This window comes from Triticum dicoccoides, chromosome 6A (genome assembly GCF_002162155.2).
Source record: "Triticum dicoccoides isolate Atlit2015 ecotype Zavitan chromosome 6A, WEW_v2.0, whole genome shotgun sequence".
NCBI lineage: Eukaryota > Viridiplantae > Streptophyta > Magnoliopsida > Poales > Poaceae > Triticum > Triticum dicoccoides.
The window spans coordinates 623,564,564-623,578,357 of NC_041390.1; the positions used below are offsets into that span (position 1 = coordinate 623,564,564).

Here is a 13,794-nt window from a genome sequence, read left to right on the forward strand (position 1 = left end):
GTTAAAGTTTGATGTTAACAATCATCAATTAAGTTGCGGTAGCAAATGAGCATGCTGGCTACTCTTTAGTTTCTGCTTGGATAGCAGGCTGTAATGGATGTGTTTTGAGTTTCTGCTTGTTTCTACTAGGACAAGCACTGCCATTGCGAGAAAGCTAAGGAACAGCTGTGTAGGCTCAGACCCTTGGAGTTTCTCTCGCTCTCCGTGTTTCTGTGGACACACACACACACACGGTGATGGCCGCTTCAGAGTTTTGAGAGAAGAAACTGAAAACAGAGGAGACACTAGTACAACGAATGCATCAACATTTACACAAGATTCAGTGGCCAACACAAGTCTCGAAGATCGCTTCGTGAGCTCTGTGACTGTGAGTGCGTCGCAGATGCTTCGTTAGCAGACGTTGGGACACACAGCCACACTCTCTTGTTGGATGGGCTCAAGAGATGCTGCTACTGCATGGCGGTGTTGGACATGCATAACCGGGGCTTCTGTTGTTTGCATCAGTATATGTCTTGTGGGTAAACAAGCCAAAAATCAGGAACATCGACAACAAGAAGCCAAATATCGCAATTAGTTTGTCTTGTGTAATCCATATTTAGCTTCCAAATGACTATATCCTGCCATAAGAAGACCAATAGGAGCTATACTTGAAATGGCAATCCATAAAAAAACACCAATACTAAGATCGGCTAAAACAAAATGATATCCCAAAGGGATAACTAAAAAACTTAATAAAACTGATATGACTGTTATAGAGGGTCCAATGCTAAATAAAGAAATATCTCCTCGGGATGGCAGAATATCTTCTTTGAAAAATAGCTTAGTCCCACCTGCTATAGCTTGAACCAAGCCCGGGGGGGCCAGCACCAGCATATTCAGGACCAATACGTTGTTGTATCGACGCAGATATTTCTCTTTCTAACCACACAATTACGAGTACCTCTATTGCTACTCCCAAAAGGAGGGTCAAAGTGGGTAGAATCGATATCAGTCCATAGACAAGAAACCAGAAGTGGTTTGCACTAGCTTAACTCTATGTGAGATTTATTTCATCTTTTTGAGGGGCAACTCTATGTGAGATATATAAACCATCAAAGGAAAAGGAATATGTGAGAAAAGGCAGGCCTTATACAGGTCTTGTACTTAGGTTAGACCCACGTGGGGTGGGCTTGTTTCCGACGGAGGCAACCGACATTTGTAGAACATTATTTCTATCGTACCTTCTTTGTCTAAAATAAAAATCTGCCACATTTCCAGTTACATATTTGCATACCCAAAAATAAATACATAGTTGTGTATTTGTGCCCCTCAAAAAACAATATTGTGTTTGTGGCTACAGCAGCACAAAACTGGTTAGACGTATAATAATCATGTCCTTTTCTGTTTTTGCAGTTCTTTTACCACAACAGAGCAATCTCTTCAGCTAAACAAGCACCCTTTTTTTTTCAAACATATCCACGGAACTCGGTAATTTTTCCCATAAAAGTTCGGTTTACAGGAGAGTAAAACTGAAAGGCACCAACATATACATACTTTGTACTCCATCCGAGGCCTCATTTACTTTTCCACCAAGGCAGGGCGTGTGCTCCAGGTAGGCTCATCCTGCCATGGACAATGCTATGCACAGCTCCATCGCCTCCGTCCCGGCGCCCAGCGGCTCATCCAAGGTAATTCATTCAAGGTCTTGGGGCTGGGTTTTCTGCCATGGCACACATGCTCTGTGAGAATACTACTCTGTTCTAGGTCCACAAATGTCAGCTGCGCTAATGATAGAAGGGCTCAGGTTAAGAGGCCGGCAGAGTATTCGACATTACCTCTGTCTGGAATCCTCCTGATATGGATATGGATATGGATCATCACAGCAGAAGACAGCGTCTGAATTCCTGAAAGACAACAGCGACATCCAGATATCGATATCAGCGATCAAGGAAATACAAGTAGGCAGCAACACATGCTTGGATAAACTCATGGAAGGAAGGTGACAGCACTTGCAGAGTAATTCGAAATCGGAAGGTGGGCTTTGTACTCAATATTACGTAACAGGGATGTGTCATGTGTGTACCTTGATGATTCGGCATCTCCATCGGAGGGGCAGAAAAATAGGCCGGCAAAGTGAAGCCAACTCTTGTTGCTCCATGCCCGTGCTACAGGCAGCCAGGAAGCAGCGGCACAAGTTTGATGTGATGGCGCTGGAACCAGCAAAATATATTGTCCTGCAGAGGCATTGCCAGAGTAGGAGTCAAGTTATGCAGGAAAGAATGGTAGATAATTAAAAGCATTAATTAGATAGATATATATATACACACACACACAAAAGGCACATGGAAAAATAGATATCGCATGGATATGGACAAAAAAGACAGGTATGACATGGCAGTAACTGAAGCATGGAAATACACAAAAACATAACAATAGAAAGAAAAGAAAAGAAAAAACATATCTGAACATGATACCCACTCTGCCATGACGTGAAAATACAGAGAAAAATCAAAGCTGCGACAACACAAAAAGATAGGCCAACGAGGTAAAGCCATCTATCTCAACTCGACACCCCAGCTACGGCCAGGGAGCAAGCAGCACAGGTTTCATGCAATGACACCAAGACCAGAGATAATTAAAAGCATTAATTGCATGTACAAAAAGGCAAGTATGACATTGAAATAAGTGACACGTGTAAATATACAAAAGGCAGGTATGACATGGAAGTAACTGAAGCATGGAAATAGGCAAAAACATAATAATGGGACGGAAAAAGACATATCTGAGCATGATACCAACTCTGCCATGGCGTGAGAATACAGAGAAAACTCGAAGCTGCGAAACAACACTAAAAGGATAGACCAACAAGGTGAAGCCATCTCTTAACTCAACACCCCTGCTACAGCCAGGGAGCGGCACAGGCTTCGTCCGATAACACCGAGACCAGAGGTCGCCGGTTCCAAAGTATTATCCTGCAGGGGTATTGTCAATGAGGCTATTGCACGAAAGAATGATCCATGAGTAAGCATTACATAGACAAAAACATGAACAAGTCATGCAGGAAAGAAAATGATTGATAACATGGAAAACAAAGACATGCTGATTACCACACCAAACATCTGGAGGAGAAAATAAGACAATAGCACAAAGTAAGAAACATGCTGCTGCACTCTCTCTAGGAAAGAAATGACAACAATGGGAAAGGCAACCATATTCGAACATGATGCCACTCTCACATGGCGTAGAAACACAGGCACAACTTACAAGTACCAGCTGGGAAACACAACATACATACATAGGGCAGAAAGAAACAAAATCCTCCCGGAAAAAGCGCAATGGAAAAAAGGCAAAAGCATAATAATGGCAAAACAAAAACATATATGACAGTAAAAATAAAGACAAAACTCAGCAAGAACCAGATGGGAAACAACACAACATTAGGGAGGAAAAAACAAAATCCTTTTGGAGGAAAATCATAACTTCTTTTGGCACCTTCTGGCACTTAGCAGTCATAAATGGTGACCAGTATAAGCAGCTGGGGGATATACAGAGGGCTGCAGCAACCTGCAGATGCCAACCATCTCCGCCAAACCGCGACGACTTTTAACACGACCGACTATGAGTTAGGTGATTGCTAGGAACAGGATACGGAGCTATGGTCTGTACAACAAACGGAGAAAAGATGGGGTCTAGTCTGGTGTCAGTTTTCTCTGAACAAACAACAACATGGGTTCTGCTACGCTGACCTAAAACTACTGTCCAGGGATACATTCGAGCCACCCTTGCATGTTGAGACCATGCGGAATGCTTGAATTCATCCCAGATCTTCATATGCCACTTCGGTACAAGCCATAGAGTTCAACTCATCACACAAGTTCACTGCATGCGCAGCCATGTTTGTCTGAGTGCACAGAGGTCTAGGAAGCCATTGCAACGATGATGATGATGATGGAGGTGATATCAACTTCAATACAAGGATGAATGTGTCAATCTGGTTCATGGTTCGGTTTTGCCCCCAAGGCTTGTGAAACCATGTCTGCTTCTTTTAGGTCCCATGGAGCCAATGCCTGATGAGCGACAGCATAGTCTGCAAGGTGAAATTTGCTTCTCCACATGTAACAGCTTCCTAGATATGTACATGCTATGATTTAGGGGCTGGAGCCACATGCCAATGCCTCTCGACCAACTTATCCACAAATGTTTGAATCTGCATTATTTGCAACACGCCAAGGGTTAAAACTTATAAAGAAGCAACAGCAAGTTTTCTGCATTTAAAATAAACAAATATATTATACAGAAAATACTACGATGAAGGAACAGAATCCTTATCTGGCATTTAATTTGATTGATAGAAAACCCTGAAAAATCAGTAAGGTAGAGTCTGAAAAAACTTGCTACGGATTAATCTTGCACGCACCTTAGTTTTCCTTCTAAAATCAAGAAATTCATTGGCAGTCATCAGCTTCTCTCCCTCGGTGCATGCATCAATTATCTGTTGAGACCAGAGCAAGCATACAGCAGTCAGTACTATTACTTACACTACATGACCTAATGCACTATGCAGTAAATCGGAACAAGCAGAAAAAGGCTAATGGAAATAAGGCTAACAAAATAGAGCAACACAGATGGTATTACAAGGAAAACAAACATTCTAATGTATATATCTACAGTTCAACACCCCTGACATTATTATAACCAAAAACATGAGGTAATTATTCAAGTTGATATTTCAAATACTATACCAGTTCAGAAAGGGTGTGTAAGATACCTTTGTGACAGCTTTCCGCATCATTGTCTTGTATGCCTCCCTGTCGATCTTTTTACTTTTGTACAGTGGCATCAGTAGTGTGCTAATGAAAGCTATCAGCCCCTGTTTTATATGTTCTACACCTCGGGATTGTCCTTCTGATGCAGGTTTGCTTTCCGCAACCTGCGAGGCAGAACTTTTGCATGTCTGCTTTTGGCTACCTGAACCTTCCTCCATGGGTATGCGTATCCGACTGTAGAATTCTTTATCTGCTTCCATTGCTTGTGCTTGCCACCTCTCAATGGCTATGGGATGTTTGACACCATCAATGGAGACTGCATCAGTATCAACCCATGCCCTAGTAAAACGACTGTCTACAGCTCCACTCTCTGCAGAATTGTCCTTAATATTAATTAGGCAGGCTTTCTCGTTTGAATAGCTCCTCTGGGTACAGTTATCAACAGTCATTTTCGAGCTGTCAACATCAGGACAATTGGCGTGCTCAGCTGATGAGTTCTTAGTTTTACCATTCCTGGAATCAATCTCCGATATGCATTCAAGTCTCCCATGCTTGTCACTTGTCATTTTCTTTCTTGTATCAGATTCGTCCAAATGATGATCACGCCTTGCAAAATCTCCAAATGATGGTATCTTTGGGAGCTCCCGAGGCTTACTTATCACTGCCTCTGCGGATGCATATGCCTGCAAAGAAATGAAAAGTCTAAAAAATATGTACAGCAGCAACCAACAAGCCAATAAGATATACGACGGTATTCCATTTATATTTGTATTCATGCAGTTTTAAATGTACATTTCATTATATTGGACAGAAAAAGGTTTCCTTATCCTGGATCCACCATCAGAAAGTAGAAGTTCTGTATATGGCACTCTGAATTCTGTTTCAAACTACAACTGCTGAATACCTCATATTTTTATAATGACCAACATACGTATCTCCATCAATTACACTTGTCTGATTTTATTTATAAGTTCAACATTCAGAAACTGAATAAGAAAGTGTTACTGATGAACCTGTGCAGCTGCTATGGCAGCAACTCGAGCAGCCTCCGCAGCAGCAAATACAGCAGCTTCTTCCTCAGACATAATCATGCCTTGATCAGCCTTGGGTTCCGGATCATGGTGTTGCTTCTGGGAACGAAGTGAGCAGCCATCAGATTTTGTAGCCATTATACTAGATAATTTCACAATCTTGTCAGGCTTCTTGCCAGTTCTGTGAGGTGAATGGCTCCCAGCAGATCTTACACGCTGTGCACCTGCTTCATTTGGCACATGCGAAGTGCGCATTCCTGAATGTAGATCCTTACTCCTAGTCTTGCTCGATTCAACTGATGGCAATCGGCGCAGCATTTTGAGAGCACCGTTGCTAGCCTTTTCTTTACGGAAAACTTCTATCCACATACTGACCAACTGGCGAGCTATGGCACGAATATCTCGACTAGTATGCACACAGACCTTTTCCTTTACAGTCCTCCCAATTCCTGTACAAAGTTCAGATTGAAGAGAATGAGGCATGTGCTCTATACTGACATTGCATAAATAAGCTCTATTCTCATTGGTGCCAACATTTGCTTCCTATTTTTCTTTTTAATAAGCTCTATTCTCATTGCCTAAACAGAAGCTATTGAGTAAAGTAACAAATCCCCCTCATCAAAACAGCCTAGCATCGGAGCAACGAGAAAGGGACCACACAGAGGAACAGGAATTATCTAACAAATAGTAAAGGGATTGGAGTGATGCATACCAGACAAGCGAACAGCTACCAGATCGGTCGAAACAAGCAAAAGCAAGCGTACACAATGCCGCAACAGTTGAGTTGCATTTTTTCCCAGTGAATCCTGCCAGAAATTAAATGCACGAGCCAAAGAGTTGAATGTAAGAGAAGCTATGTTTATCCTGCTGTAAATAATAAGTTTACTAGAGAATCAACTTACAAGTATCCAAGAGTTCAGTTTAGTTAGCCCTTCTTTAGACCCAGCGAATGATTTAAGAGCATCTGGAGGGAGTTTCAGTAGCTCCTTGGCCAAATGTAGGCGCCCTGGTGTAGTGTTCGCACTGAAAAACATTTCTTGCAGTACAGATTCCTTGCTAGCTACTGCATATGATGCATCAGATGAGTTTTTGCATAGAGCAGTTGACAGTTCACGTGCTTCAAGTCTATTTGACATGTCTCTGACTTCATTTCTTTCACTATCTGACTGCACTTGGTATGTTTGTAGAGCTTCCACCTCAGCCACATAATCCTTACCACTGTGTACCAAGTCAATAATCCGAACTGCTTCTCGAAGACCACTTAAAATTGCACCACCAACAGTATCTGGATGCTCTTTGCATGTTGCTTCCCCAGCAAAAAATAAACAGTTTGCAACTGGCCGTCCTATGATGTCATAATCTTGACCTGATGCTCCTACTGCAACATAAGAGTAAGCACCTCTACTAAAAGGATCAAGGCCCCAATTTGTGACAACTGATGCCACTGGATCTGGTACAGCAGCATCCGTAAAGAGCTTACGGAGAACCACCATAGCATGGCTAACATGAGCATCAGAACTGATACTCTGTCCATCTATAGCAGCCTTCCCAACAAGTAGAGCTATTATAACTGGTGCGCCGACTGTCTTTTTGAGATTCCAAAACATAAAGCATTGTCCCCTTAAATCTGTTTGTTCCGCAGTTGCACCAAAATAATCCACATTTTCATCCCAAAAGACCTCAGGAAACTCCAATACTATTTTATTTAGAACACCAAATCCAAGCCTGTCAATGGAAGATGTTTTCCAGTCCGGCAAGGAAGGAGAAAATTTGATTGCATGTGCTTTCAAGCACCCAAGAGGAACAGTGATCAACACAGCATCTCCCACAAATTCAGCTCCATTCGAAGTGGAAACTTTAACAGTTTTCCCATTGATGCCACTAGCATCTGACTCCTCAGGCCTGTACATTACTTCGGTTACAACATGATTTAACTGAACATCAAGTCCTTCTGCAAGGCTCTCAAGAACAGCGCCATAACCACCTTTAATCATGCAATGAGGTCCTCCGAACCCTCCATACACATCATCTTGGTTCCAGTACGGAAGAGAGACAGATTTGAGCATTGCAGCACAACCGTACTCTAAATGTGCAAAGTGCCAGTTCATAACTCTTCTTTCAAGAGGGCTGAGAACATCTATCTCACCATCCTCCCCACAATGAGCTATCTCCTTTTCTGTTGAAGCACTTTTGGAAATGTCTACACCTCCTCTATTGGACATACTTATTAACTGACCATCATGTCCCACAGAAGAAACAACATGGGATGCACGTTTCTTCCTAAGAGTATATTCCAACCCATCCTCAAGGGATAAACCCAGTGCACTTTCACCATTTTGTTCAAAAAGTTGTTCCATTTCATCAAGAAGGCCGTTGTATTCAGATTCCAACTCATCATCCAATTCATCGGGAACCTTGTTGCCAGTTACTACATCATAGAGAGGGCAAGCACTTTTCAGTACAGTCAGTTCAAGACCAAGCTGAGAACAAATCAAAGAGGATGGATCAGCCCTTCGTTCAGTTGCTATATCAGCCTCCACACCTGTAATAATGCTAGCACCCAAATCCACAGGAACTGAAAGCGATGTACGGTCTGTATAAACACGACCACCAATCCTATCACGTGCTTCAAGAACAGTGACAGCAAAACCTTGACGCTGCAAATGGCGTGCTGCAGTTAAACCGGCCGGACCAGCTCCCACAATGATTATCTTTTTGCAGCGCCCTCCAGATTCAACTTTATGATTTACCTCACAGTTGTTTCCAGGATGTTCGATAACAGCTGCTTCTGGTTTATCGAGACTGGGGCCTTCAGTGTTTCCAACTGAAGTAATATTGATCGGTGGTAGAAATGCATCTCCACCTTCAGTTGATACATCTAGATTCTTTTCTTCAGATGCCTGTTCTTTGGACTGTAAGTGAGGTATCAACTCTTGGGCATCGCAATGAGCGTCAGGGACATTATTTTCCTTCGATTCTTCTGTCAAAGGTCCCAAAGCACCATAATCATCATCTTTATTCTGGAGAGATACAGCAACAACGTCACCTTCAACCCTGACTTGCTCCATTTTAGGTAATTCATTTAACTTGGCTACTTCCACAACCTCGGAACAAGGAATTCCATGACCCTTTGTCGCCTTGGCTGATGCGATTCCAGCATTTATGTAACCCTATGAATTAATGAAATCAAGTGTTAGCATTTAGATGATTTTGGAATCTACCATATACCACATATAATAGCTAAAAACAACAATCTGGAACAAGGAAAAAAGATTAGTAGTAAACCGAGATCTAGAAACTGGTAAAAGGAAAGAATAAAAGGTTCACATATTTCGGCTTATCCAGCAAGTCTTCAAGAAGGTATCATAAATGCAGCTAATGCCCAGCAATAGCTCACTACTGTAGTGAATCAAAATTAAGCATATCTATGTAAGTAATAACACAGATGTCACGAAGCAGGCAATGCAACTTACATTCTGATCTAAGAAACAGTACACGTCACGTATAAGTGTTTGACGTGGTGAATCATCTTCCATGGGAGCATTAGAAAGACCACAATCGGCAAGATCCAATAGATGTTTAACATCCTTGTTCCAGCAACTTAGGATCATGTTCCTGAAGTGAATACAGAAATCGTCAGTAACATGATGCAGGGTAAATCGCATAAAGCATGGTGAAGTCAATTTATTGTCACGAAAAGAAACTAGGGCATGTAGCAAACATTAGAGGACAAAAAAAATCAAAAGTACCTGCACTCCAGGTAGTCCTTAAGGCCACCCTTCCGCTTCAGGACATCCTTGAATTTTATCTTTTCCATTGGAGAAACAGCCTCCGCCATTAGGCCAGCACTTACAGCAGCAACACCTTGATTCTCAAGAACTTCCAGCGCTTTAATTTTATCTTTTGGTTTGACAGATTGATCTGCAAAACCTGCTGAGGGGTTTGAGAACAGCCCCTGCTCATGCATCAGAGTTTCCCAATCATCATCTCCCTCGTATGCCATGTCACCATGTTTACGTTTCCTAGTATTCCGTGTTAGGCGTTTCACCTTTGATGCATTCTCCATGTCCTCAAAATTGGATGGCGCTGCCACGTCAATGATATTGATTTCTTTTGCAGATGCTGCCATGTTATGAGAGGCACGTGAATCCTTGGCGGCACGGGACCCATGAACCCCATAAGCAGCTGGCTGATCTAAGCTTTCTTCTGTTGGCACAGCTGCATTTGGTTTGATATTGCCATATTTAACGTCGCCTGTACTACCTGCTTTATTGTCCAGCGAGGAATTAGACTGCACAGCGGTAGGCCTTGCCAAGAGAAATTTATTTTTGCGCCGCCGCTGCTTCGACGACGCATCACTTTCTGCTATCTCAACTGGTTTAGCATCAGCACTAACCGAAGGCAACTCCTTCCTTCTAACAGGTTTCTTGGGCGCTTCTTTTGGTTTTCGACCAGGTTTCCTTTTGATGGTTGGTGCAGGTGGCTTATCTTGAGAAAAACCTGCATCGGCATTTATATCCTCTGCCAAGGTTTCGGAGCATGTCTGTGCATCAGAAACACCATCAGCGGATGCATTTGCTGCACTGTGAGATGCTTTTTCAGCAGGTTCTCCTCCTGAACAAGGATTTAAGGCAATGCAGTTATCAGCCCTTGCTGGAACTTCGACACAATGACTTGCCCCATCAGAAGAGTTTCTAGATCCACCCTCCACAACTCTGCTGGTTTCCACGTCTTGCAGAAGCGTCTCTCCCAGTGATAAACCATCATCTGCAGCCTCTTCTTTATCCACAGCCTCTTCTTTCTCATTGGGCTTCCTTTCCAAATCAGGGGGAGGCTCAGGGGCCACCAATTCTCCAACGGGCACTTCTTCAACGGCTCGACGGGCGGCAGCCCTAGAACGCCTATCAGAATAAGCAGCCTTTGGCTTCGCCCTTGACCTCCTCCTGGGAGACCCATCGCCTGCCATTGCGTTGTCGTAATTCTCAGCGGCGAGGGCGGCTCTCATCTCCTCCATCTCCGCCTTGGTGCGCCGCCTCCGCCTCTTCTTGGTGCCCTTGGCAGTCTCATCCGAAGCCAGGCCACCAGATCCGCCATTGAGAGCCTCCTCTGCCTGCGAATCGGCAGCCTCCACGCCCTCTGCCTCCTCATCCTTCGAGGCCTGCTGCCGAGTCTTGCGGCCAGGCTTCCTGAAGAGCACCGACAGGGAGTCCCCCAACCCTAAATCACCGCCGGGACCTTTCAAGCCATCCCCCAACCCTAGATCACCACCGGGGGCTTTCAAGCCGTCCTCCCCAGGAACCACATTCGCGACGGCCTCCAGGTCGCCGCCCTCGTCGGCGACGCCCTCGCCCATGTCCTCGACATCGCCACCGCCCGGCAGATCTTCCGGCCCGGCGGCGACGGCGACGGCCTCGCCGCCGTCGGGATCCGCAGGGGCGTCGACGGCGTCATCCTCGTCCTTGCCCTTCTTCAGCCGCTTCAGCTTCTTCCGTATATTGGCCAGGGTGTCGTCCATCGGCCCTGACGCCACGCCCGCCCGCCGCGCCGGCTAGGGTTTGGGCTTCCAGGGCACGGGGCAGGGGACGGGCTCGCGAGGCGCGCCTGTGCCGACGGGGCACGGCGACCGGGGAAGGGGCGGCGGGCGGCGGTGGGGTGGGGTGGGAGGGGAGCGGAGCGGAGGCCGGTCGCCGCGCCGGAGGCCGCCGGCGGAGATGGGCTGGCTGGCGGTGTGGGTTTTGTGGCACGTTTGGTCGGTCGCCGCAGTACTATGTTGGCAGCAGTAAAGGGGGGGAATATTTTAGGGGTCTAGAAAATGGGTTTGCTGAAATACCAACGGCGCAGGGTGGAACCCTTCCCTGATCTGCGAATCCGGGCCGTCGAGACCCCCGCCCGACGGCCCGGATTAGACGTGTGGTTGATGCCCGGTCCGGCCTCTCGTGGCGGAGAGGGACGTGTTTTGCTGCCGTAGTGCCTCCTCTCTCGCGCCGGAGGCGGAAGAGACGGTTTGCTGGGTAACCGTCGGACGACTAGGGTCTGCGTAGGGTGTTTCGCGCCAAAACTACAAACTAGTCGGTTTGTTGTGTTGTAAAGATACCGTAAAAGCCCGTTAATAAATAGGGATTATATGTGACTAGGCGGTAACGAAAAGGTAGGCCGAAGGTTACAACCACGAGCGGACATCCTCGATTTAAGACGGTACCCGACAAATCCTATTAACACCCAAGTTCTCATATGGGCCCTACCTGACAGACCCTAGAAACACGCCAAGTTTTCATATGGGCCCAGCGCTACATCGGCATGCTTGCTTTCTTCATGGCGCGGTCGGATGTCAAAGCTTACTTTGCATACATGTATGAACAATTCGCACTACTACCACAGAGAAATCCAGAAGTCTCCATGTCTCATTTGTGTTCCGTCATACCCTTTCTTGTTCTTCAATATAAAGATTTGAGATTCACACTCATTTCAAGGGATTTAGTGACTTGTGATCCGTCCTGTGATTTTCTTGGCTACCAGTCGCGCAAGGCAAAGCACGGAGGAGACTCTTGTCATGGGGCTTTACTTTTTTTAACACTTTGGTGTTGGAATTATGCATCGGTAAACAAGTGATGTATCGGTACACACACAAACGGATGTTTTTGTCTTCATCATGTATTTGGGGAAGTTTTCCTCATGAGTCAACAATAACACCATATTCATTTCGATGAAAATAAAGCCAGTAAAGGAGGGTCATGGCTTGAGGGTTATTGGTTGAGAAGTGGCCATAATGTGCGGCTCATTGAATATTTGCAACACTACCACATTCACTTCAATGTGATAGAGCCAACAAAAGAAACATCATAGCCTTTGAATGCTCTAGATTGAGAGATGTTCATGATCTACGGCTTATCAAAGCTTTGTGACCCGCAACACCATATTCATTGCAACGCGGTAAATGCCAACCAAAGAATATCATGGCGTTTGAATGCTCCAGATTGAGAAGTGATAATGGCGCGACTTACCGAAACTTTCCAAACCACACCACTATATTCACTGTGATGAAATAAAGTCAAGAAAATAAACATCATGGCCTTTAAAGTTTCTGAATTGAGAAGTGCCCATGATGTGTGGCTTGTCAAAGCTTTGCTTCCCTTCGGTCTATCCCGTCAGAACACAAGATTGCGGTAAAAAAGGTGCAACTATTGAAAGTACATTGCATTTGCAAAACCTAACTACCACGATCCAAAGAGACGAAGACAAAACTACTCTACCACGTTGATTTCAAATTGTGTAGAACCCACATATGTACTGTATAGATAAACAAAGATCGCTAGGCTAGTTTTTTCTAATAGGCATAACAAAAAAGAGCGGAAAGCACGAGGGGACATTGATCAAACAGGTAAATGACTGATTAAATTTGAATTCATAAGAGCCCGACTAATAACATAAGGCGTTGAATTATATGTGTACGATGAATTAGACGGTTTAGCGGGACATATTTGTGCTTTTATGTTTGAGTCCATTTTTCTTCTTCTTTTTGAGAAAATATCCGATTTATTTCTTTAGCAATTCATAAATGTTATTAAGACTTTTTAGGAGAAAATTTATGACTCGGTGGGAAATTGAAACCGAAATATTAATTTATAGCTCGCTTTCTGGGCCGACCGATTTATTCGATATGACTAGTAAGAACGGGCTCACGAATAGCCTAGTTGCGTGCGACTGGTGGCAACTCATGGGCTCATCCTGGAGAGCTAAGGCCCCATAAGACCAGCACCCCAGAACATCAACCGCCGCTGATGAAAAATAACATAGATCAGAAGGATTCAAACCGAAGACACACGAACGTAAACAAACAACGACGAGATCCGAGCAAATCCACCGAAGATAGATCTGCCGGAGACACACCTCCACGCCCACCAACGATGCTAGACGCACCGCCGGAACAGGGGCTAGGCGGGGAGACCTTTATTCCATCTTCAAGGAGCCACCGCCGTCTCGCCTTCCTGAGTAGGACACAAACCCTAACAAAATTGAAA

The 13,794-nt window shown here is 44.6% G+C and overlaps 1 protein-coding gene and 1 pseudogene across 1 annotated transcript; both read right to left on the bottom strand.

The window, feature by feature from the left end:
* Nucleotides 1–1,779: 1,779 nt before the first annotated feature.
* On the bottom strand, nt 1,780–3,832 carry LOC119318616 (annotated as a pseudogene).
* On the bottom strand, nt 3,425–11,390 carry LOC119318615 (lysine-specific histone demethylase 1 homolog 3-like). Its single transcript, XM_037593193.1, has 8 exons — nt 9,526–11,390; nt 9,250–9,391; nt 6,679–8,946; nt 6,489–6,582; nt 5,759–6,225; nt 4,748–5,428; nt 4,397–4,471; nt 3,425–4,186 (listed from the first exon to the last, which is right to left on the bottom strand). The coding sequence occupies exons 1-8, from the start codon at nt 11,289–11,291 to the stop codon at nt 4,121–4,123; spliced, it is 5,559 nt and encodes a 1,852-aa protein (XP_037449090.1). The 5' UTR covers nt 11,292–11,390; the 3' UTR covers nt 3,425–4,120.
* Between the last annotated feature and the right edge of the window lie 2,404 nt (nt 11,391–13,794).